This window comes from Vipera ursinii (genome assembly GCF_947247035.1).
Source record: "Vipera ursinii genome assembly, chromosome: 1".
Lineage (NCBI taxonomy): Eukaryota > Metazoa > Chordata > Lepidosauria > Squamata > Viperidae > Vipera > Vipera ursinii.
In genome coordinates, this window is record NC_139512.1 from 304,281,245 (window position 1) to 304,305,620 (window position 24,376).

The window sequence follows — 24,376 nt, forward strand, 5'->3', positions numbered from 1 at the left end:
GCGTTGCAACCTTTCATCAATTTTTCTCTTCCGTCCACGACCAGAGAGATTCGCTACAGTTCCATGGGTTGCAAACTTCTTGATAATGTTGCGCACTGTGGACAAAGGCAAATCTAGATCTCTGGAGATGGACTTGTAACCTTGAGATTGTTGATATTTGTCCACAATTTTGGTTCTCAAGTCCTCAGACAGTTCTCTTCTCCTCTTTCTGTTGTCCATGCTTAGTGTGGCACACACAGACACACAATGTAAAGACTAAGTGAACTTCTCTCCTTTTTATCTGCTTTCAGGTGTGATTTTTATATTGCCCACATCTGTTACTTGCCCCAGGTGAGTTTAAAGGTGCATCACATGCTTGAAACGATCTTGTTTACCCACAATTTTGAAAGGGTGCCAATAATTTTGTCCAGGCCATTTTTGGAGTTTTGCTTGACATTATGTCCAATTTGCTTTTTTTCCTCCCTTTTTTGTTGTTTTCCAATACACACAAAGGGAATAAACCTGTGTATAGCAAAACATGTGTTCCTGAAATACTTTTCTGTGAGAAATACTTGATTTTCTGGAAAAGTTTCTGGGGTGCCAACAATTTCGGCCATGACTGTATATAAATACTTGAATATTAAAAGGTAACAGCACTCTGCTTTTCAACAGGAAGATGCTATAGATTATTATACTGGAGTTACCCAAAAATATGTGGAAGAATACTTGAAAGAAGAGGAGCTAATTCAGGATAAGCCATTGGGAATGGCTTTTGTAACATTCCAGAGGATAACTATGGCCTCTATGTGAGTGTGTATTTTTAAAAAATTATTATTGTTATTAATTATTTTAAATGAAATGAAACATCAGTCTATCCCTACTATTACCTCCCAAAGCAGTTCTATTAAATCCTATTTGAAGGCAATGCAAAGAAATCCTGGTGATGGTCCTAGTGACCAACCCAGATTGGATCCTGCAACACAGAAATCCTATTAAAAGGCATCTCTGTAGTATATATCATTGATTAGTAAAATGGATCTCTTGATTGGGCTACATTGCTTTGGATAACAGATCAATCATTACATCTTTCCGATAGTAATATTGTAAACATTTTCTTATAATATACTTTATTTGTGTGTCTTTGACTTACAACAAACTTGACAAAAGTGCTTTATGACCCAAAAAGCACTTCTGGCTGTCATAAAATGTCTCACTGTCTCCTTCCCTCCATGGTGATATGACCACATTTTATGTGCTTGACAGCTGATTCACATTTATAATTGGTTGCAGCACCCCACAATCACACATCAAATTTACAGTATTTTTTTGCTGGTTTTCAGCAAAAAAACATTTGGGGGAATGGATTTGGACTTCTGACCGCATAATTCACTTGATGTCTGCTGTAAAAATAGTCATAAAATTGAGGACAACCTGTATGTACAGTTTATAAAAAAATTTGATTTATGCTGAGACAACCATAAAAGCTAAAATGCTTAATTTTACTGTAGCATTCTTAAAGATTACAATGCCTGTAAATGTCAAGGCTTTAAGTGCAAAGGAGAACCTCAACCATCAACCTGTAGCAAAGACCTTCAGATTTCCAAGTGGAATATTAAATATGCTACATATCCTCAGGATGTTTGTTGGTAATGTATCTTATTTTTCCCTCTTATTTCACGTGTAAAAGAAATGAAATTTGTTGCCATTGTTTTTTCCAGAATATGAATGAAATTTATTTTAGCTATTATCTATATTATTGTCAGATTATTTAATTCTGAAGCTAGAAATTGATAGAGCATCTTGAAAATACAATCTCAAAACCATTACATTGATCTCCAGAGTAAAAATATAAACTAGTTTAGTGCATGTTTTATAAATGATTTAAGGTACAGTGTTGCTTAAAATATTGAAAATTCAAAAGGTTCACAAACTTTTAAGCACCACTGTATTTTGCAGGACTTCTATATTCTGGTTCACCAATACACATGTCTTACAGTCAAGACTGAGCATTCAAATCCTTATTTTAAACTAATGTGAAAGAAATCTAGCCAATTTTTATTTATGAGTCTAGATGAACTTTTTGTCTCTCATTTTGAACAAGCTCTGTTCCAGAGTTAGAGGAATTTTTATCAGAGCTCTGTCACCTTTCGGTAAAAATTATTGCAGTGGGGGCCTTTCTGGATTCTTCTGTAAAGGCAAACAAATGCTGCATTGTGAAGAAATAATGTGTATATGGGGGAGGGGAGGTAGATGATTAGTTTGCATTGGGGGAAGCAGCAGGCCAGGGAAGGACATAAGCAATCCTTTTGCCCATTCCATGTCCACTTCAGGTTTACCTATAACTTTCTCATTTTTACATCTTTTTATTTTAAACAAAACAGGCCATATTCTTAATACCAGTTTGGAAAATAAGCACTATTAATTGCTGTCTTCTCTATTTTTTCTTGACAGGAATAACCTCTCAACTCAAGGACGGAATTGGTGGGGTAGATGGCTTTTTATCAATTTACTCCTTTTTGTTGGCCTCTTTTTCTTGACAACCCCTTCAATCATAATTTCAACAATGGACAAGTTCTATGTAACCAAACCTATACAATATCTTAATGTGAGTAATGCACTATATCTGATATTAATCATCTCTGCTTTTTTATGCACTCATAAAAGATTTAGCTCTGAGGTTAAACTTAAATATCATTCTAATTTATGTAAGGCAAAGAAAAATTAGATAAGGTGAAATATAATCACATTTAATAAACATTGACAGATATTTTTCAAATATAGGCAAGCAAACTTCATCCTTTAAGTCCCAAGTCCAATATTTGTGTTCCCTGGTACACTGTCTATTTTACTGCCAGAATTCATTCTTCTGCATTGTTGAGATAGGAAACACAAAATTATATCCTCAGTAAGTTTAACATCAATTAAAATTCTACCTTCACAAGAAGGAGATAATCTCAGCATCATGCCAATCTAAGCCCTTAGACACTTCAAGAATTTGTCATGTCAGTTCCTTGCCACCAAAAGTTGTTCATCTTGTTTTAAAGGATTTTGTTTGGAAATGGTAATCACCAAGTATTTTCTTTTTTAATTGTTATCTTTGTTTTTGGATTAAGCTGCTAAAATACTTGGATCTCTTTCCAAATCCTACATGTCATTATTCTTTTCATAAGACCAATTTTATTTCAGTGGTGGTTAAGCTGATACAATAAACATGTTTAGCTTGGTTGCATTCAAGGTAGTTCTACAGAACTGGTTATATTTCTCTCTATTCTTTCCTCAGAATCCTGTTATTAGCCAATTCTTCCCAACACTCCTTTTGTGGTCCTTTACAGCTTTGCTACCAACAATTGTCTATTATTCAACAGTGTTTGAATCACACTGGACAAAGTAAGAATATCTTTCTTTTGGCTCATCAAATTACATTGGAGGATTTAAAAGATAGGAAAGGCAAGGGAGAATATTCAGAATTTGTAGTAATGTCTATTTTCCCCACATTTTTTTCTGCACAGTTCTGATTTTAACTTTACGTAAACTACAAAATAATAGTTATATTAATTATTAATGTCTGTTCACATAATGTAAAGTCACAGCTGCCATTTCTTTAGCTTGTGTTGACCTTTATATGTATTGAATTCTTCCTTAGGATATTGTAATGTATCAGCATAGTATATGTCAGATCCAAGCAGTGTGGTCTTTTGCAATTGATGGAATTATTATAATTATTTGTTTATTTATGGTCCAAGAGCAAGTCACAAAATTTAAAACACAGCACACCATTAATATATAAATATAAAGGTAAAGGTTCCCCCGCACATGCGTGCTAGTCGTTTCTGACTCTAGGGGCCGGTGCTCATCTCCGTTTCAAAGCCAAAGAGCCAGTGTTTGTCCAAGGACGTCTCCGTGGTCATGTGGCCGGCATGACCAGACGCCAAAGGCGCACGGAAAGCTGTTACCTTCCCACCGCAGTGGTCCCTATTTTTCTACTTGCATTTTTACGTGCTTTTGAACTGCTAGGTTGGCAGAAGCTGGGACGAGTAACAGGCGCTCACTCTGTTACGCGGCACTTGGGATTCGACCCGCCAAACTGCCGACCTTCTGATCGACAAGCTCAGCGTCCTAACCCACTGAGCCACCACGTCCCTTTAATATATAAATATATAACCATACATATACAGATAGCCCTTGATTTATAACTGGTTGCTTAGCAACCAGTTTCAAATTTTGGATGCTCAATAACCAGCCCACATTTATGGCCATTTTCAGCACCCTGCAGTCATGTGACCGTGATTTACAATGTTTTCACTGGAAACCAGTTTTTACTTGTCTGGCCTGGTCACATGATGCCTTACTTTAAAGTAATTGTGGGCTCAATTATGGTCATAACTTGAGGACTACCTGTATATACTTGCTTTAGGCATAGAAAAATCCTAGTGGAATTTAAGCAGAGGATAATCAGACTGAGCCAAGCTTTCTTATCTCTTACAGCCCTGTTGTTCACTCCCTAATTATATATATTTATTCAAACTTAGAGGTTGAGTCTGTTTCACACATCCTTTTAAAATGCCCACTGTACTTGCATTGATAATCAAGAGCTAATATACCCACTCTTCAATCTGACTCTATTCATCATGAAAAGATTGAGGTTTTCTTACTAAATTATCAATATCCAGGTGTTTTGAAGGCAATAAATTATTTATTTATTTATTTTCTTTATAGCCTTAGCTTATAGAAACTGCTAAACATCTTCAATGAATTGTTAATTCTATAGGTTTTCTCCCCCTTTTATATGTATTGTTATGCTTGCTTGGCTGTATGCATCATATTTTTACGGTTGCTCATCTCACAAAATGTATTTCATGTCCTGGCTTTAGAGAGGGGAAAAAATAGTCATGCAATAGGCAGGCAAAATGTGGATGTGATGCAGGTGCTTTGGGGTGAAGCTTGCAGAGGCGCTGGGCAGGAATACACGCACACTGTGGAAGGAGTGAAGTATTTAGGAGCAATACATTTCCAGTGAGGTTTGTAAAAACATCAGGAAAACTTGTCTGGAGAGATTGCAACAGAGTGGCATGGGGAGGCAACAGAGAAAGAGTTGGAAGAGTTGGGGAAGCAAGAGATAGGGTGTATATGTGCATGAGGGCTTAGCAGAGGCTGAGGAGAAGGCATAATCTGAATCAGACTGTCCATAATCAAATAGCACACAATAGTTTGACAAATACAAAGGGATGAACAAGAGGCTTGATCAGGAACCCATCAAAATCAAAACAAAGTAGGAATCAAGAGCAGGAATTATGAAGCACAAAGCCAGATGACAAAGTGCTCCCTGCAAAGGAAAGCAGTCTGTGCAGTTTAAATCCTGTGCAGTAGTGGATCAATCTCAACAACTCACCATTGCCTTGAGATCTCCAGGTCAGTTGACACATCCACATTTTAAGGGGCTTATGGAAAGTTAACAGTTGGTGAGGGCCAACCTCACCTTATGGGGATGATGTTTCACAGGTTGGACACCAAAGCAGAAAAGACCTATATCCTGGGTTATACTAGATGCAACTTCTCAGAAGGTAGAACTTACAACATACTTCTTCTGCCATATCTGATGGGATTGGCAGATGTAATCAGGAACAAGTGGTCCCTCAGATAATCTGGCCCCATGTCTTGCCAAAGGGCTAAAGTCAAAACCAGCACCTTGAATTGGATCGGGAAGTAAACTCTGAACCAATGCAGCTCACAGAGCTGAGGTGTGATATACGCTGTTCTAGGACCACATGTAAGTGTCTGTGATGCTACATTCTGTACCGACTGAAGCTTTCAGGTGCTTCTCAAGGGCAGCCTCATGTAGAGTGCATTATAGAATCTAAATAGGAGGTGACCAGGGTGTGAGTGACAATGAGCGGAGCCTTCCTAGCCAGGAGATGTGCTGTATTTTGTGACTTGGTCTTGGATCATAAATAAAGAAATTATTTTTATACTTAACATGTTGCCATTTCACTGAAAATAGTCAACTAAATGATTGAGCAAATAATATTCAATGTATAGCTTCTCAGATCCAGTTCAGTATTTGACTTACGGATGCTTACACTAAAGGATTTTTTTTTAGGTAGAACTGACAGAAATCAGTATAAAAATAGCACTGTATGTAGCAAATACCGCCAACTCCAGAGTAATCCAAAATCAATTTATTTCCAAATTTTAATTTTAAACATTTCCATTTGTAACTATCAAACCTAATAATATTTGACAACTATTGATCAATCATTTTCTTCTTTTTTAATAGGTCTGATGAAAACAGATTAATGATGCACAAGATTTATTCATTTTTGATCTTCATGGTACTAATATTACCTTCGCTTGGTTTGACTAGGTAAAAGCTATCTTAAATTCTAGCTTTCTGATTATGAGAGGATTTCTTTTCTGTTAATGTTTTTTTAAAAATATGCAGCCTTTAAATATCTGAAACAATCTTTGCCATGCCAGAGAAATATTTTCTTTTTCTTCCTAATTCTTTTTTCCTCCATTTTTTAATGTCCACTTTGCAGTACAAAATTTTCATGAACTATGTAGGAATAATCAGCAGCTCTCTACATTTAAGTGTTTGAGAGGTAGAATTCTTTTCACTTGCTTACCTTATACACATTTTGGTCTATGTCTATTGTTTTTATATCTATGTTTTCTTGATGGCTGAAATCCAGAATTGCCCACAGGGCTTGCCTTTTAGTTCTACAACTTTCCCACACCTTAGAAATCTTCTCTGGGAGGAATATAGTGAGTGGACAATTCATTCATAAACATTTAGGTTCTGTTTATGGAACTATAGAAACATAACCTTCTGACGTTTCATGTAATCGTTTCCCCCCCCCCCCTTTTCCATGGATACAGATATAGGGACAGGGGAATCATTTCTAAACAGTCATGGCATTTCAAAGGTCACTGTTAGTTCTGTTCCAGTGAGCCTTCAGCCATAATTGATTTTTTTGCCATGTCCATCTTGGGGAGGGGAGTGGGTTGGTCTGGTGTTATTTTTGCTTTTTACACCATCTGAATAATTCCACCAAGAGCAGAATTTCATTGGATTTTATCCAAAACACTTTCCTATTTTTATTTTATTTTAAAATTAAAGACATTTTAATTGATTTTCATTGACTGAAAAGTTCAAATCAAACACGATACAGGTAGTTCTCTGTTGTAAAGCACAATTATTACATGGTTGTGTTGCTTAGTGATAGCAGTTTTGGCAGTCCCAATTGCTGTTGTTAAGTTAATGATCATGAGTGGTTGTTATATGCTTATCACTTGCAACTTCTTGCTGGTTTCCCCAATGACTTTACTTGTCGGAAATCAACAAAGGTTGCAAATAATGACCAAAGAATATTGTGATGGCTGAAATTCTGAGGACCAGTAAGTACCACTCATTCAATGCTGTCAAATGTTTGAATAATGGCTGAATGAATGATTGTTAAACATGGACCATTCTGTAGCTTGGGATTTTTTTAAAATAACTTTTATGCTTTCATAATAAGTGTGGTGATAGTAACATATGACAATGAAATTATATGTAAGACAATTAAAACTATTACATTTGTTGTACTTAATTTTTCTCTTCTATTTGATGTAGTAAATTGAAGAAATTAACGCTAAACATTTCTTTCAGTCTGGATTTCTTCTTTCGCTGGGTATTTGATAAAGCATCTGAATCTAAAATTAGATTAGAGTAAGTATCTAAAAGTAAGCTTTCATCCTTTTGCTAACTGGCCCAGGATATGCATGTGTCTTTAACTACTATTTTACTTATTAATCATAAATTGGAACCACCCAGTGGGAAGCCACAGATTCTTATGTGATAATTTGTTTGTCTTGGGAAATGATTTTGAATAAATAGGAAACATTGCTCTTTGTGTCTTCAGAAGCATTGCTCCCCAAAAGCGTGTGACCTAAAATTATTCCATTGAAAAGAGAGGCATTGTGTATGGCTTTTATGCAACATAAGAAAGACTGTTATAGCTTTCTAAAAATTCAAATGCCTCTTAAACATATCCTAAAACCCCAGAAAAACTGGTGGTATCCACATTTATACGTTGTCTCTTCTACTTAGAAACATTGTTCCAGTCACTGCAGCCTTTCTGTTTTAGTGCAGCCCTTGGCCCCAAATACATCACTCACAGCAATCTATCAGAGATGTTCAAAGCTCAAGCACTGAAGTCTTCACAAGGGATTTATATCTGAGAAAAATCACAGTATGATTTTGGGCTGATCATTCTGCCTCAACCAAGTCTATCTCAGCCTGTGGGGAAAATAGGAGAAAGGGCTGCTATGTGAATTATACATCAATGTAATTAAACAATAGATTTTATTTTTGGAAAATTTTGTATCTCTTTTTCTATGATGTTCACCCTTGACTGATATTTTGTAGAATATATTTCATGAGAGCTACTGACTCCTCAGAATAAGTCAGGGTAACTTTTTTGAGGAGGCATGAGAAAAATAGTTAGATTAAGCCTTACAAAAGCAAAACAGATACCTTAAGCCTCTGCAAATCTCATTCACACCAGAAAAGCAAAGTATTCCCCCCAGATTGAAAAAAATGCTTTGTTTTTCCCAAGTTCATCTCAGAACTTCCTTTGTCCTCAGAGTAATTTGCAGTATTTCTAAAGTTCATCAGTTTTTTGTATTTTAAAATTCTTCCAGTTGTCTTAAAATAAAGGAGCATATGGTGAAACCATGGGCATGTGAACATCTAAAACAATACCAGTCCCTGTTTTCACTGCTTCCATTCAAGACAGATGTCCAGGAGAGAAAGAAAATGCTCACTGTTCACCATGGTATCCAAATGGGTGAAATGAAATGATATTGCATGCCTACTTTTTCATTGCAGATGTGTATTTTTGCCTGATCAGGGAGCTTTCTTTGTGAACTATGTGATTGCCTCAGCTTTTATTGGCAATGGAACACAACTGTTGCGTTTCCCAGGCCTTATTATGTACACCATTCGCATGATGATGGCCAAATCTTCTGCTGAGAGAAGAAATGTTAAGCAGGTATCAAATCTATCATATAGTACATGCTATATTTAATTCTTCCATTGGAGTGTTTTACATCTCTGCCCATTGGTTGCTGCCCTTCATTCTGAGACTCTGGCCTCTTATTAGTGCATGAAACTATGCTACTTATCATGAAAGTTTCTTACCTTTACTGAATAGAAGGTATCCTTTATTGAATTTGTTCTTTCCACTTAAATCAGAAGACAGAGCTTTATATATAGTTATGGCAGGATGCATTAGCCCTTAGCTATGTCATCTAAAGACAGAAAAATGAATATCAGCAACAGTAACCTACTTAGAGAAATAACATACAATGATATATCTTCCTCTGCCTTCCATATCATAAGCAAAACATAGCTCAAGGACAACTGGATGCCAGCCATCCACTGTAGAAAGGAAATTGTATGATAAATACTAACATTTCACTTTCCTATAATGGTGGAGGTTACCCTTCACAGCAAGCAAACTAGACTGGTCTCCATATTTACTATGGGAGAGGAACATACTGAATGTGACATGCAGCTAGAAGGAAGGAACCATCCCTTTAGGCATGTTCACACAGAAAAAGGCTTGAGCTAAAACAAAAGTAACTACATTGTACAGAAAATTAAGAAATATACAGACAATATTGCCATCCTGAATATCACCTCTCAATGACATATTGCTGTCCTGAAAAGAAAGGTCTGATTAGCCATCTTCCTAGTAGAATCAGCAGTGGCCATGTCTGGAATAGTAGCACACTGAGATTCATATGCCAAAGATAAGCAACTCCTAATTTACCTGGAAATAGGGAGTATGTCTGAGCCTATCCACTGTTCTTTTGTCAAATTTTACAGTGAAGGATTCCAGATGCTATGTACCATTTTGCTTGGATGATGAGCTTCTCAGCTGTTACTTGTAGAATGTTTAATTGGTTCTTCAAGAGCCTCTTCAGCGTAAGAGCTGGGTATAGCCACCATCAAAGAGATATCTTCACCACCATTGGGGTTTTCCTGAGCAATGATGGCCTAATAAGTTTGGGAAATGAGGGAGTCAGCCTTTGCCCGTGAAATTGTATCTGTGCAAGCAATGTTTAGTCCTTAAAGTCTGGGGAATATTGCAGTGTGTACAAAATTTTCCTGTCTAAGAGTCTGAAATTTTCATTACCAGCCTAGATTTTTGCATATAATTATATACTGTAGGTGAGGAGTTGATTGTCTCTGGTGTTGATATATATCTACAAAAATCAGTGTCCTTAGAAATTTTTGTGAATTATTTTTATGTTTAATGTATTTTGATTTCCTTATAGCAACAAGCTTATGAATTTGAATTTGGAGCAATGTATGCTGGGATGCTATGTGTATTCACAGTCATCATGGCATACAGTATTACGTGTCCTATTATTGTCCCATTTGGTAAGTTGACAAATGAGTTGGGATTGTATTTTGGGTTAGACTGAAGTGTCAGATACTTGGCTTTGGAATAACATTGAAATGAATGTATTAGTTACTTAATATTTGTATGCTTTTGTTTTAGATGAAGTAAATATTTCATTGCATAGATGCTTAAAAAGGCTGTTTAGTCTAAGTTGGTAGGAAGCCTTGAAAAAAACAAAAAGAGTTATAGAGCATCAAATCTATATAAGAGAAATGGAATGAGTCACCTGCTTACTAATATCCATGAATCTGAAGCCACAGCTAGTAGTTCCATTGATAGAAAAAGAAAGTGTCAATTATCATTTTACATTAAACATTTATGTTTTAAGTGATCTGAAAGAAGTTGGGGGTTTAAAGTATTCAACAATAACATTTGGTGGTGCAGTGGTTAGAATTCAGTATTGCAGGCAATCTGCCCAGAACCTGGAGTTTGATTTTAACAGGGCTCGAGGTTGAGTCAGCCTTCCATCCTTCCGGGGTCAGTAAAATGAGCACCCAGATTGTTGGGGGCAATATGACTCTGTAAACTGCCCAGAGAGTGCTATAAAGCACTTCGGGGCGGTATGTAAGTCTAAGCGCTATTGCTGTTGCTATTGCTATATATCCAATTGTGTTCTCCTGCTGATGTTTTTTTTCTCCTTCATGCATGCCTTCATCTTCTGTAAAGCTGAGCATATAAGAATGTGAGGTAAAAATCTACTGAAGTAATATTGGGCATAGAATAAAAAAGCAAGCCAGGATTTTAAAGAAAGAATCTAAATTGTGCATTTTACATGTCTGAAAAAAATATTTAAAAGCATTACAGCATATTACAGTGATGATGAGCCTATGACATGTGTGTCAAAGGTCTCATGTCACAACATTTTGGGTGACATGCCAGTGCTTATCAACATCCAACAACAGTTATTCTAGAAATCACACCCCATTCTTGTGTGATTTTTGAAGGCTCTAGAGCAGGAGTGTCAAACTGCCAGGACACAGTACAGACGCGTCATGAAAAAAACGCACCCACCTCATTGCCAGCGATGGGGAAAAAGCTCCGATACATCGTGTGACATCACATGACGTCGCGAGTTTGACATGTCTGCTCTAGAGACTGTGCAATTTCCAGAAGAGCACACCCAATTTTCACATGGCTTCTGCAGTCAACAAAAATGGATTTTCGGAGGCTGCTGAGGCCATGTGAGAATGGGGTGTGCTCTTGCACACCCACAAGAAGTCATGCAACCTCCAGAGCCTCCAAAAATAGTGCAAGAACAGGGCATGCTTTTGCACAATTTTCAAAGGCTGCAGAGGCCACACAAAAATGAGCTGTGCTCTCACATGGCTTTTGTAGGCTGTGCTCTTGTACAGCTTCTGAAGCCTCCCAAAATTGCTTGAGAATTGGATGTGCTTTTGTGAGGTTTGGGGAGGCTGCAGAAGCCACAGAATATTCCTTGAAGCTGCTTCAAGAACAAAGGCCTGTGTGAGCCTGAGCTCCCTTGCGTAGGCCACAGGCCTGAATGTACCGGTAAGTGGTGCACAGCAGATTCTAAGAATCGCATACATAATTGGAGAGTAATTTTTAAAAATAAATTAATATGGAAAGAATTGCTTCCCTTTTGTTCAAGGGTGGGGAAGTGACACGCCAGCAGAGTCAACTTAGGCTTTTTTCTGAATTTTTCACATACAAGCCCAAAAAGTTGATCATCACTGGCCTATTTAAAGAAATAGCATAAAAAAAGAAATTGAAGATATCTGGTAGATTTTAGATAATATTTGTAATGTAAGTACAGATGTCTGTTATGGCTACTGCTTATAATTAGAAAATAAATCCAGAAACCATGCTTTGTGTTTTTTTCCTGCCTTGTTTTTTTTCCCCCTAAGAACACAGGCTTTGGGAGGCAAAAAATGCCTTTTTTAAGTGCTAATAATGTTGAATTTGCCTTTTTATATCTTTTAGTATATTATATCGTGCACTCATCTTTCGTACCCATACTAAGAACATCTCAACAGCATGCCATAGATCAGGGGTGTCAAACTGCCGGTCCATGGGCCGGATGCGTCATCGGGAAACCATGCCCACCCCATTGCTGGCAATGGTGAAAAAGCTCCAGTACGTTGCGCAATGTCACATGACGTCACGAGTTTGACATGTCTGCCATAGATAATGGGAACATATATCCAAAAGCTGTCTGTAATGCTTGTGTAGGTAGTGGGGAAAGATACCCATGGTGTCAGTTTTATGCATTAGTTGTTAAATTACCTTTCAAAATTGTGGACTATTTATGTGCAATATATTGAGTTTTAAATAGTAATATGTGTTAAGAAAACAAGACAATGTTATAACCATTAATTATACATTCGTATTCATTTTTGAGATTTATTTTATCACTGGGAGTGAAGGTTGATTTGAGGGAGTCTTTTGGATGTTGATAGAAATTTTTGCTAAACTTTTTAATAGTCCTTCTTAGTAATCCTGTCATATTTTTCTTATTTTCAGGGTTAATTTATCTATTGCTGAAACATACAGTTGATCGCCACAACCTCTATTATGCATACCTTCCTACCAAACTAGAGAAGCAGATTCATATTGCAGCTGTGAGTCAGGCATTAGCAGCTCCCATCCTCTGCCTTTTCTGGCTGTTTTTCTTCTCATTTTTAAGATTAGGTAAATATCTGTGGTTTTTGAAAAAGAATGCAGACATTGCAGCAGATAAATATGTTTCATTGTTTTATCATGGGTGTTCTGTGAATCCGTTGATATGCATTTGGATAAGAGAACGATACCATAAAATATAAAGATTCAGGAGTAACCAAAGGGCTGGTCTTTTTTTTCTGTGGTCCTTGGAGTTAATGCAGGAGCAAGCCCGTGTATGTTTTCTGGCAACATTTTTTTAGAAATGGCTTGCCAATACCTTCTGCATAGAGGTAGCACAAGATAGAGATGGGTGAGCAACTCTTTGAGCATATGCTCTCCATTTTTACCTTTTATTTTAGTAGTTTTACTCTCCATTTCTAATTTTTAAATTATTTTTTTAAACTGTACTGCCTGAGAGTTCACCTATCTGGTCCATCCATAACTTTAATCCTTTTTAATCTGGGATTTAAGAATGGGGAAAAGGAAAAAGAGACAGAGTATCTCCACTTCAACACAGATTTCAACCAAGCCTCTGAAGCAGCAGAAAATGAATGAATACACAATAAATAAGCGGACAAATTCAGTAAGTAACTTTGATTCTACTCCCTGACCAGATAGACACAACACTCATCATTCCTTGGAGTGGGATCTACAGGTGGAAATAGGAAGCCAACAGCTTACATAACTTTTGTCTTCCCTGACAGAAAATGCCTCCCCTCCCCTGCGTCTGGCTGTCTATTCAGCAGCTGCATTCCTCATGCAGGATGGGGATGATACGAACTTAAAAAGGGAGAATGGAACAGACTTCATAGCCAGGCAATCTCTGCTTACAGCACAAGCAGTGACTTCAATCTTTGAATGTTTAGCTTCAATTAAAAGTAAAGTTGACTCATTAAAGGAGTCCTTCATAAAGTAAGCTGAAAACCACCCTGACACTGCAGAAGCCATAAACACATCTGTTGCTCTCACTGATAAACTGTGAGACTTAACGGAATTTAGAACTGACCTCACCCCTGAATCTATTAGGAGAAAAAGGAACAACTGTTGTGGGCTCAACTCTCCAGCAGAAAAAGGACAGAGATGAGACAAGTGTATTGAGGACTCACTGGAAGAAAAGCTGATTGATTCATTTGGTGCATTTCCACATATAGAGCAAGCAGACATCATACACAGACCGGACGAACTAAGAAAAACATGCGGACAATATGCTCTACAGCTAAGCCATTAATTGATTTGGCCTTATCATGCACTCAGGATTATGGCAATGTATTCAATCAACAAATTGCTAATACAGTATCAAAAAATCCAGTTACACAGACAGTCACTGGAGAATCCATAGTGTCCAATCCAGCTCCTGATAATCTGCAGCCTGGCAAAATGTTGCTACAGCTGGAGATTCCTAAGCACAAAGATCCTGAAGGAACACTTCATCCTATGCCTTCTCTGGACCTAAACATGCTTTCAGCATTTGCTACAATGTGATTTCTCCAACTGCATCCCCTAGAAAATGCCTGTAAATAATTATGGGGATGTTGAAGATTGTACTGGTAAAGGTGAAGAACCATTGTCCCAGCACTTGGCAATTTCCCAGAGACAGAGGCGTGATTCCAGGTCTTATGTCATCTCTGGAGCTTTCTTTTCTAAGGCTGATGTTGCCTTCTCTGATACCCAGAACATACTTGCCTCTCCGATAGTTGATCCTAATGACAAACAGCATGACACAACCTGTGTTTTACCATTCCTTAGGATTTGCCTTTAATAATGGCTAATACAGGGAACTCAGATTGACATTTGGATGCTCTTAAACTCCTTTTTTTATTTATTAAAGTTTTAAGAATTACAGTCTTTAGTGCTTAGTAAACAACATGTTGTCTGGGTATAAATATTTAACATTAATTTTTCAGTATAAATTGTTCAATACTACACAGTCCAGTATTTTTTCCCTGATCCTCCTTTCTTCTCCATATTTTTTCCATTTTCTGTTCATTACACCATTACAATTTTTGGTACTGTTAATGTATACAAAGTTAGATATAAGTATCTTCATCATATTTTACTAATATACTAATAACAATAATATCAATTCATAAATAAATGTCAATTCATTAATATCCTGTTTTTGTACTCTTGTTACAAGTTTGATTTCCTATCAGTATTTGAAATTATCAGTTATGATTTCCTCAATATTAAACATTTATATAGCTGAAAATTTTATTCAAATCAATCCTCTTATCTTCATATTTCCCATATAAAAAATACTATCTTAATTCTAAATCCTATCTTTCATTATAAAAGTCTAATTATATCTAAAAGTCTTCTGTTCTTTTAATCTTATTCAAAGAAGTATTTAAACCTATAATGCCCCCTCTAAAAGGTCAAATCTTCTGTTTTTTAAATCTGACCCTTGCTTTCTTTGCCAAGTCACTTTCCAAGCCAGGGCAATTAGATCACCCAGGGGTTTTCTTTCTATTTTTGTAACAATTGCTTGGAATGAGGAAGACAATTTAGGTATGGTATTTTGGGGGGGAAATCCTCCCATTTATATTCCTTAAACAATTCCCAGTTCCTTTCTCCCTCCATTTCTCTCTTCATTTCCTTTCTCCCAAGTTGTGACATTTCCCTTAACAGCTCTGTATTCCCTTTTTGAACATCTTTTTCCTTGCCATCAGATATATTTTGCAGACCTAAGGGGTAAAAGGTCTTTTGCATTTTCGTTGTTATAGCTAAGTCTTGCAGTTCTTTTATCTATTCCATCAAAATTCATTTTCTCTATTTTGTCTTCTGATTTCTGGATAATTTGTTTATATTTTGTGGTCATCATCTGGAAGCTTTCTAATTGTAAATTTAATTTGGAGATTTGCTCGCTTATATTGTCTAAATTGTTTTTAGTCTCGTTATGATTTCTTTTTATATCCTCTTTGCATTCAACAATTGTTTGGTGAATTAGTTGTAGCATAGAATATATTTCTTTCTGAAAGGTGTTTGTTTTTTCTTGAGGCATCATTCCTGGAGATTAGTTTTATGGTCTTTATATGTATCTTTTATAATCCAATAGATTCCAAAGTATAGGTTCAGTTCTGAAAGCATCTCTCCATAATCGACAAGGCACCTCTCCTTCTTCATCGCCTCTTCGGCGTGACTTTAGGCCCTTTTCAAGGCCCCCAGCAGGGCAAAATCGGGCGCAGAAGGCAGAGCCTTGCCTTTGTTCATCCTTCTCGCCGCGACACAAAACTGGAAGCTGGATGCTCTTAAACTCCTAACCATTCTCTCGTGGAATATTGCAGGCTGGAATGCTAAATCCAAAGATTCTGCTTTTATAATTCAATGTACTCCTACTCCAAAAAACTGGCTTGAAAGCAACTTGCATATAAGTGGGTACAAATCCTTCTTATTCCCAGCAGTTCCTGGAGCAGGATGCAGCAGATTTGTGGTTTGAGTATATAAATATCAACTATGCCACATTCAGACATTATATAGTTCGCTCCAATGGACCACTATACAATATCTGTGCTGCTAGAATTCAATAATGGCCTATTATTATTGGTTAATGTTTGTTCCATGTCTCAAAACAGGTCTCAATTTAACAGCCTATGGACCAAGTCTGAAGTATATATAAGTACTCTCTCAGCTTATGTAATAGTTTCTGATTATTTAAATGCAAGGGTGGGGGAGAATGCTAAGGCATTTTGTTCTCCATTTCATCAATATCTCCCACAACCAGCCATAACTCTCCCTTTAATAATTCTGCAATCCAAAGATTTAAAAGAGGATTATAAGGTGCTCTCTCTATTAACAAAGTAAATTTATATTTACTGAACGGATCTAACAGCAATGACTTCCCTGGTCAATTCTCCTATTGGGCTGGCTCAAGACCTTCCCTAATTGATCACACTCTAATCTCATGGAAACAAAACGTTTATCTAGATAATTGACCTGATAGTGATAATCTTCCAAATATCACAGCCATAAAACCTTTTGATAATTGTTTTATGGAAACAGAACCCACTCCAATTCTGGAATTGGATCAAGAGCTGGGGCTAGTCTGAGTTAAATGGACCCAGCAGCTTAGTGAGTAAAGCTGCTTCTACTTGAAGCAGCATTGCAATTCCATACTATTATAGTTAGTGAGAGCCCTGAGAATTCTTCCTTGCAAATGTTTGCCCAACTGGTGTAGCTTCTCCAGCAGTGCTTTCCACGCAGATATCAAGGAAGAAAGGAAATCAAGGGGGTAGGGTCTATTCCCCTCAACCCTAGTTCGATACAAAATATTTTGAGTTCAAAAGCAAATTGATCAGGGAATTTAGGTTATATAAAGAGAGCCTAGTGGTGCATCCATCCAAGATTTTATGCTCCTGAAGAAACAATACAAATACCTTTTGCAAAACAAGTAACGAGAGTTCCCTAGAATTTCCTGGCAGTGATTGATAACTGTATCTCAAGCCAGGAATTCTATTTTGGCACCTAATAGCCTCCCACCCATTTGATAAACCCCTTTCACTTCCTTATCTTATATCTGCCTCTGTATGGGAGGACCACTTCAGATCTCTGTTGTCACAAGACAAGTTTCTTCATTTCAACTTAGAACTTAATGCCAACCTGTTCCCAAATTGGGCCCCAGTTACTAATGCTGAAATAAAGACACATATTAATCAGCCAAGGGGATGATTTTATTGTACTTGAAATGCTACAAAATAATCTGAAATGGTAGATTCCTATTTTGTTTCCCTGTTTACTTATATTGATTGCACTACACAATTCTAGAGGATTGGGTTTATTATTGTGCCCATTTACAAAAAGGGCACCTGAGGCCTGCCTGCTAATTATAGGCCTAGCACCTCTTTAAGTATAATACGTTAGCTCTGTGCTAGACATTTATACAACAAGCTAATCAATTGGATTGACTTAGAGCATTTAATGGCAGAGGAGCTTTAGGTCGGGATATTCTATTTACGGTAAAGGTAAAGATTTCCCCTTTCCGTCATGTCTAACTCTAGGGGGTGGTGCTCATTTCCATTTCTTAGTCGAGGGAACCATTGTTGTCTGAAGGCATTTCCATGATCATGTGGTCAACATGACTATACACCAAGGTGCATGGAACGCTGTTACCTTCCCACCAAAATGGTACCTATTTGTCTGTTCGCATTTGCATGCTTCCAAACTGCTAGGTGGGCAGGAGCTGGGGCAAGTAATGGGAACTTACCCCATCACGCAGCGCTCAGGTCTCAAACCTGGGCTGTCAGCTGTCCAGCTGACGGGTTCAGTGTCTTAACCGCTGAACCATCAGTGCTTCCTTTCTATTTATACCCTTATATTTCAACACCCAGTCGAAAATATATATATATATATATCCAAACCAGGTTCATTGTATACTGCATTCATTGATTTTAGGTCTGCATTTGATTCCCAGAGAAAGACTTTGATCTGAGCTACCATTGATAGATAATTGTTTTTGCACAATCTTTATAAGAATTCCAGAATCAGCATTCGATGCAGTATGCAAGGCCATTACACCAATGAGAGTCTAAGCTAGAGGGGAGTAAGGCGCAGATGCCTTTTAGCTCCTCTGCTGTTTAATCTCAATATAAAACTACTTGTGGCCCAAATTAGAACATTACCCTGCCAAAATTAGCTAATAGACATATTGCAACTGTGTTGTATGCAGATATAGTTCTTTTATCAAACACAAACACAAATTGGATTTATATGAGCCCTGAATGCTCTGGCTAGCTATTGCTCCAAAGAAACTTTTGAAATCAATTATAGTAAAACTTAAGATCATGATCTTTGCAAAAAGATTGAAATTGCATGCCAGGAAGATAAATGGCAGAACATCAAGCAAGTTAAATCCTTTAAATATTTGGGCATGGTTTCCATAGCTTTACTAAATACACTACACATTAAAACTATGTTATTCAAATGATCAAAAAACAGAGGCAGCAATTGAATCATTTCAGTTCTCCAGAGGAGCAGTACATTCCAGCAACACTGAAGCTATATTTAGCTAAGGCTGCACAACTAGTCACTGGGACCATGTTCTTTTACTTCTCTGGAAAGTGTGCAGTCCAAATTCTGAAGGGCCTATATTTCAGGTAGCTCATTATGTCCCAAATGTACTAAAGAGGGAGGCAGGGTTATCTAAAGTCGAAACAGGTGCATAGACTTACATTATAGCACATTGGTTAAAATTACTCTTTTTCCCCACAGGTTTGAGTTCTTTCCTTTTAGAGGACAATTACAAATCAGTATGGTTCAGGATCATCTCCCCAAAACTTCAGTATCTTGGCTTCTCTAAGGAAGTGCTCTTAATGATGGGGTATGAGTGTGCACTTAAACCTGTTAAAAACCTGGAAGCCCAACAAGAACTTTTATTTTTTTAGCAAACTCCTCTGTTCAAAGCCGCGAGATATTTACATTGTGTAACTGTCCCCAAACTCCAAAGGGTACTAACTTTAGCTGCTGCAATGTGCTTCCCAAAGCACTTTTGGAGTGCCAATATAAAACATTCCATGCGGGCTGAGATTGTACCCCTCTGGACAAGGGGTTATCAAAACTGCAGCGCATGTCCTGCTATACTGTCCCTTCTGTAAGGACTCAGACCCATCTCATAATACCTCACCTGATAAATACTGGGAAACACTGATCATTTTTATGTACAATTGCTGTTATTGGATCAGTCTGGTGTAGTTTCTTTGAATGTAGATAAATTTTGTCTGCAAAATTAGGCAGACTTTGACTGCCAATTGCTCACTAACAATCCATCAGTAATATATATTGTCTTTTTTAAAATGCTTTTTGTTTGTAATGCTGGTCTGTGACTGTAATAAAAAAATTATTATTACCTAGCACAGTGAGCTTTTATGCCTTCAACAGTTGAAACTAAAGGCAAATACAGAACTATTTGCGTTATTGAGTTTCAAGTCTGATGTATTTATTTGTTAATCCATTCAAATAGTGGCTACTAGCATTTACTGTCTTTCTTCCCTTATGTCACTGCTACAATTGTACCACTGCCTAGTCTATCACGCTTTTAACTTTTAAGTTGACAATTTTTTCTCTCTCTCTCTTTTAGGATTTAATGCACCTACAACATTACTTACATTCTTAGTTGTATGCATAACAATTGCTGTTTGCATAACATATACCTGTTTTAGCTTGTTCTGGTATCTGACCCCCATGCAATACAAGGTAAATGAATCAAAACTTCATTTAATTTTAAAATAGCTGTATTTTAAATATTAAAATAAAACACATAAATGATGCATTAAAGAAAAGCAGTTTCTATATGTTGATAAATATAGTTATTTGTAGACTTTTAAATATTATGTTGTGCACATATTTTGAAAATTATTTCAATTACCATTCTTTCATTGATACTTATAGGAAGAAAAATATCTGTCCAGGGATAGAGAAAATAAAACTGATTTTGCACCAGGTCCAAAATCATCTGTAAGTATCAGAATATAAATATTATTACATGGGAAAATAAATGTTCTAAGAAAGAGCTTGTGCCTATTAGAGAGTTCTGAAGTTACAAAACATTTGCATTAATGATTTCAGTATTAAGAATTTATGTTCTGAATTCTGACCTATTGAGAAAACATTTCTTCGCAGATAAAATGATAAGGGCAACTGAAACAGGTTAAGACAACTGTTTGCTACCTAATAACAGTATATGCAATGCTCAGTTTTGTTAATGTTTTGTTTCACTTGGCAGTCATACCAATTCTTGATTTGTGTAATATTAGAAAATAGTTATATACAAGAACAAGTAGCTAGGACTAGGTAGACGCCATTGAATCAGATATAACCTCTAGTGACTATACAGTGACAAACACTTGCTAAATGTGGTGATAATCCATAGTCCTTGCAAGGAATTTTTTTGATCACTTCATAATCTTCCACCTTATCTACTGTCTGCCTCTCAGTTTCCCTCAATGTTGCCAAGTATAGAGTCTTTTTGTAATCTACTATCTACTTTCATCAAGAATGTTAGTTTCTGCTTGTTGGTTACTGTCCTGAGACATTAGTCTTTATTTGCTACTTTCTGCAGTTCATGGGATTTTTACTAGCTGACTATGGATTTGTAATTCAAAAGTGGCTATCTTCTTTCTCTTGCCCTTAGTGTCTTTTTCATAGTTGTACATTAGCACTTGAAAGAATTACTTTTAACTTCAGATTTTTATTGTTGTCTTTATACGGTACTTTTTCTGATAGTCCTGCTGTAATTAATAAATAAAAAGTAAATCTCGATACATTTTTCTTTTCTCCATTCTTCATTTTATATTAACTGTGTGATCTCATGTCCACCTACATTTTCTGCAGCTGTCCTATACATTTGGCATTTTTGTCCATCTACAGATGCATCTATGAGGGCAAGATCAGAAAACTTTGCCTGCATGAAGAATTAATAAGGAAATCATTTGAATATTCTCTTGCAATCCTACCTCTTCTATCTTCAGAACATAATTAAATATAACTGATATTTTTCCAATCACTAGGCCACATTGATTTCTTCCATATTTGTTGAAATAGACCTGTTGTTACTGTAAAAGGCTTCTTTTGCAGCCAAAAAACAGCTCAGTGGATATTTCATCTGCACCTGCTGCTTTCCTATTTCACAACTGCCCTTTTGTTTGTTGCGTCTCCGTTTCTATTTTGACTGGTTCTTGAATATACTTTCTCTCTGCAAGTGCTTTTCATTCATAATTTCTTTCTTAAAAAATTAACTATAGCCATGAGAACCAGTTTGATGTAGTGGTTAAAGCCTCAAAGTAGAAAATAGGACACCATGAGTCATTCAGGGCCTATGTAAAGTGCCTATGTAAAGATGGGGTGGTAGTAATCCTTGAAAAGCATGTAGTTTATATACTTGGTTAGAACCTATTGAGATGTATACTTAACTATATCCTTTTTGAGGATCATTGCCACCCCATCTCTATATATGGACTTTGTGTTTGGCACTCATGCTTGTCTAAATATTTCAGCCATGTCAATACAATTTTGGGACATACAATTTTACAAAGTTTGATTCTAGAGTTTCTGCTAGGTGAAATAACTTTCCTCATTTTTGCAGAATCTTACCTGCTCTCATACATGTTATGATCTTAGCTTCACTTCTCCCTTTTCAACCCTTCCACTGAGCATGACCCTGTCATGCTTCTCCCCACATCGCTCTCAGGATTAGTCATGCTACTGAGTTCTCCCACCATAACAAGTTGGTAACTTCATGAGATGGAGAAAAATAGGAATAGGGCTTAAATATGTTTGGCTTGTAAGGGACGCGGTGGCTCAGTGGGTTAGGATGCTGAGCTTGTCGATCAGAAAGTCGGCAGTTTGGCGGGTCGAATCCCAAGTGCCACGTAACAGAGTGAGCACCTGTTACTCGTCCCAGCTTCTGCCAACCTAGCAGTTCGAAAGCACGTAAAAATGCAAGTAGAAAAATAGGGACCACTGCGGTGGGAAGGTAACAGCGTTCTGTGCGCCTTTGGCGTGTAGTCATGCCGGCCACATGACCACGGAGATGTCCTTGGACAAGCGCTGGCTCTTCGGCTTTGAAACGGAGATGAGCACCGGCCCCTAGAGTTGGAAACGACTAGCACGCATGTGCGGGGGAACGTTTACCTTTACCTATGTTTGGCTTAAGATTTGTGAGACATAAATGTACATTTAGCCTGTAGAATTGGAGTAATTAAATTTATATGTGTTTGTTTTATTCCTGTAGACAATGCTTGGAAGTAAAGTATGGAGTGAGTTAAGATTAAAATCTTAGATAATTTAGAATTATAATTGCCTTGTGATTTAATTATCTGAAAACTTTTTACCCTTCCAGATCTATGTTCCTCGTGTTCTGCAGCATGTTTCTACCGAAAAAAGTGCTTTATCTTCTACAGGTCAGATATCCTATGGAGCTATATCAGGAATAGGCACAGTGGGGAAAGAAGATGTCATCTGTGTCTCTTATGCTGAGGAATCAGGTGTTGAAGAGATGTGAAAAATGTGGGTCTTGGTATCATGAACTAACACAAGATGGCACACTTAGCCCTGTTTCAAAAGAGCAGATTTCACAAATGGATTCCTGTGTTGTAGCACATTTTTGTTAAGAAACATTACCTCTTCATGTAGAGGATCAGAATTTATGAAGCTACATTCAGGGATTTTCACAAAGATACTATCTTGGAAGTAGGTAATTTTTACGGGTAATCACTTCTCTTATGCTTTGCACACTGAATAAGAATGCTTAGAAAACAAATTTGAGCCTATTTAATTATTTGCCTTTATAGAAATATTTATGGGCAAGTGCCAGAGCACTGGTTGCTAAACACTTGAGGATTTATGTCTGAAGGAACATGTGTTTCTATTAAATGTAGGAAAAACAGATAAATTATAAGCTGGGGAGTATTCTGATTTCCTTCTATTAACCCCATAGCTTATCAAGTCAAAAGTATTTTCTTTCTTGTAAAAGAATTTTTCTACAAAAAGTAGAGAAAATATGTGTCAAAACCTAAATGACTTGGAGATGACAGACTATATGTGGCCGAGAACTGTTATTTATGGGACTACTTAAGTTAATTTTCTAGTCACAGTTTTAAGGGCCTCACACAAAAGAAGCTAACGTGTCAAACAATAAAGGATGTAAACATTTTATTATTTCTAATCTCTGAGGTTTATTTTTAAAAGAATCTTTAAATCTGCCAAAGTGTCACAAATATGTTACACTGTTTTTGAATTATGAGATAGATAAAATTTTTGGAAGAAGTAATGTTAAATTTAAATGTAATTAAACAATCACTTTCAATAAAACACTGAATTCAAATGCAAATTTATCATTGTTCTTATTGAATTTTGAAACTACCTTTTATAAAAATATTGCCAAAATGTACATTCTTGAGATTGACTCCGGAGGTGTTCATGGACTTATCCCTTAATTTTTTGGTAACAATATGGAAATTATGTATTTTTGCTTTCTTTCAGGATTTTGGAGATGAGGGACGTTAGGGGTTTCTGTACTATGGATTTTAACTTTGTAAGCTACCCGGAGTCACCATTTGTGAGTTGGGCAGTCACATAAATATGTTTAATAAAAAATAAAATTCATATTGAACACAGGATTAACAGCACAATGCAATTTATAGAGTATTTATATTTATTTATTTATTTGTTAAATTTATGTGCTGCCCATCTCACTCTAAATGGCTTACAAAAATAAGACAGAAAAGGAAAATGATTAAAAAGTGTAAACATAACAAGGAATAAAACAATCAAAATAAAGAATGGGAGTACAATCACAAAAACTTAAAAAGATAGGCAGAGGGATTGCTGGAAGCACA

The 24,376-nt window shown here is 36.6% G+C and overlaps 1 protein-coding gene across 6 annotated transcripts in view; it reads left to right on the forward strand.

The window, feature by feature from the left end:
* TMEM63A (transmembrane protein 63A) overlaps positions 1-23,862 on the forward strand; it is a 60,029-nt gene extending 36,167 nt beyond the window's left edge. For 5 of the 6 annotated variants that reach the window (XM_083348853.1, XM_083348855.1, XM_083348854.1 and 2 more), the window contains 12 exons: positions 652-785; positions 1,488-1,625; positions 2,431-2,584; positions 3,260-3,366; positions 6,254-6,340; positions 7,628-7,687; positions 8,849-9,011; positions 10,303-10,408; positions 12,912-13,079; positions 20,119-20,234; positions 20,430-20,495; positions 22,879-23,862. In XM_083348853.1, the coding sequence (XP_083204979.1) occupies positions 652-785; positions 1,488-1,625; positions 2,431-2,584; positions 3,260-3,366; positions 6,254-6,340; positions 7,628-7,687; positions 8,849-9,011; positions 10,303-10,408; positions 12,912-13,079; positions 20,119-20,234; positions 20,430-20,495; positions 22,879-23,040 (1,461 nt within the window). In that variant the 3' untranslated portion in view covers positions 23,041-23,862. Of the gene's footprint in view, positions 1-651; positions 786-1,487; positions 1,626-2,430; positions 2,585-3,259; positions 3,367-6,253; positions 6,341-7,627; positions 7,688-8,848; positions 9,012-10,302; positions 10,409-12,911; positions 13,080-13,520; positions 13,633-20,118; positions 20,236-20,429; positions 20,496-22,878 lie in introns of those variants that run through there. The other variant, XM_083348858.1, reaches the window with a different exon arrangement.
* Positions 23,863-24,376: the final 514 nt, after the last annotated feature.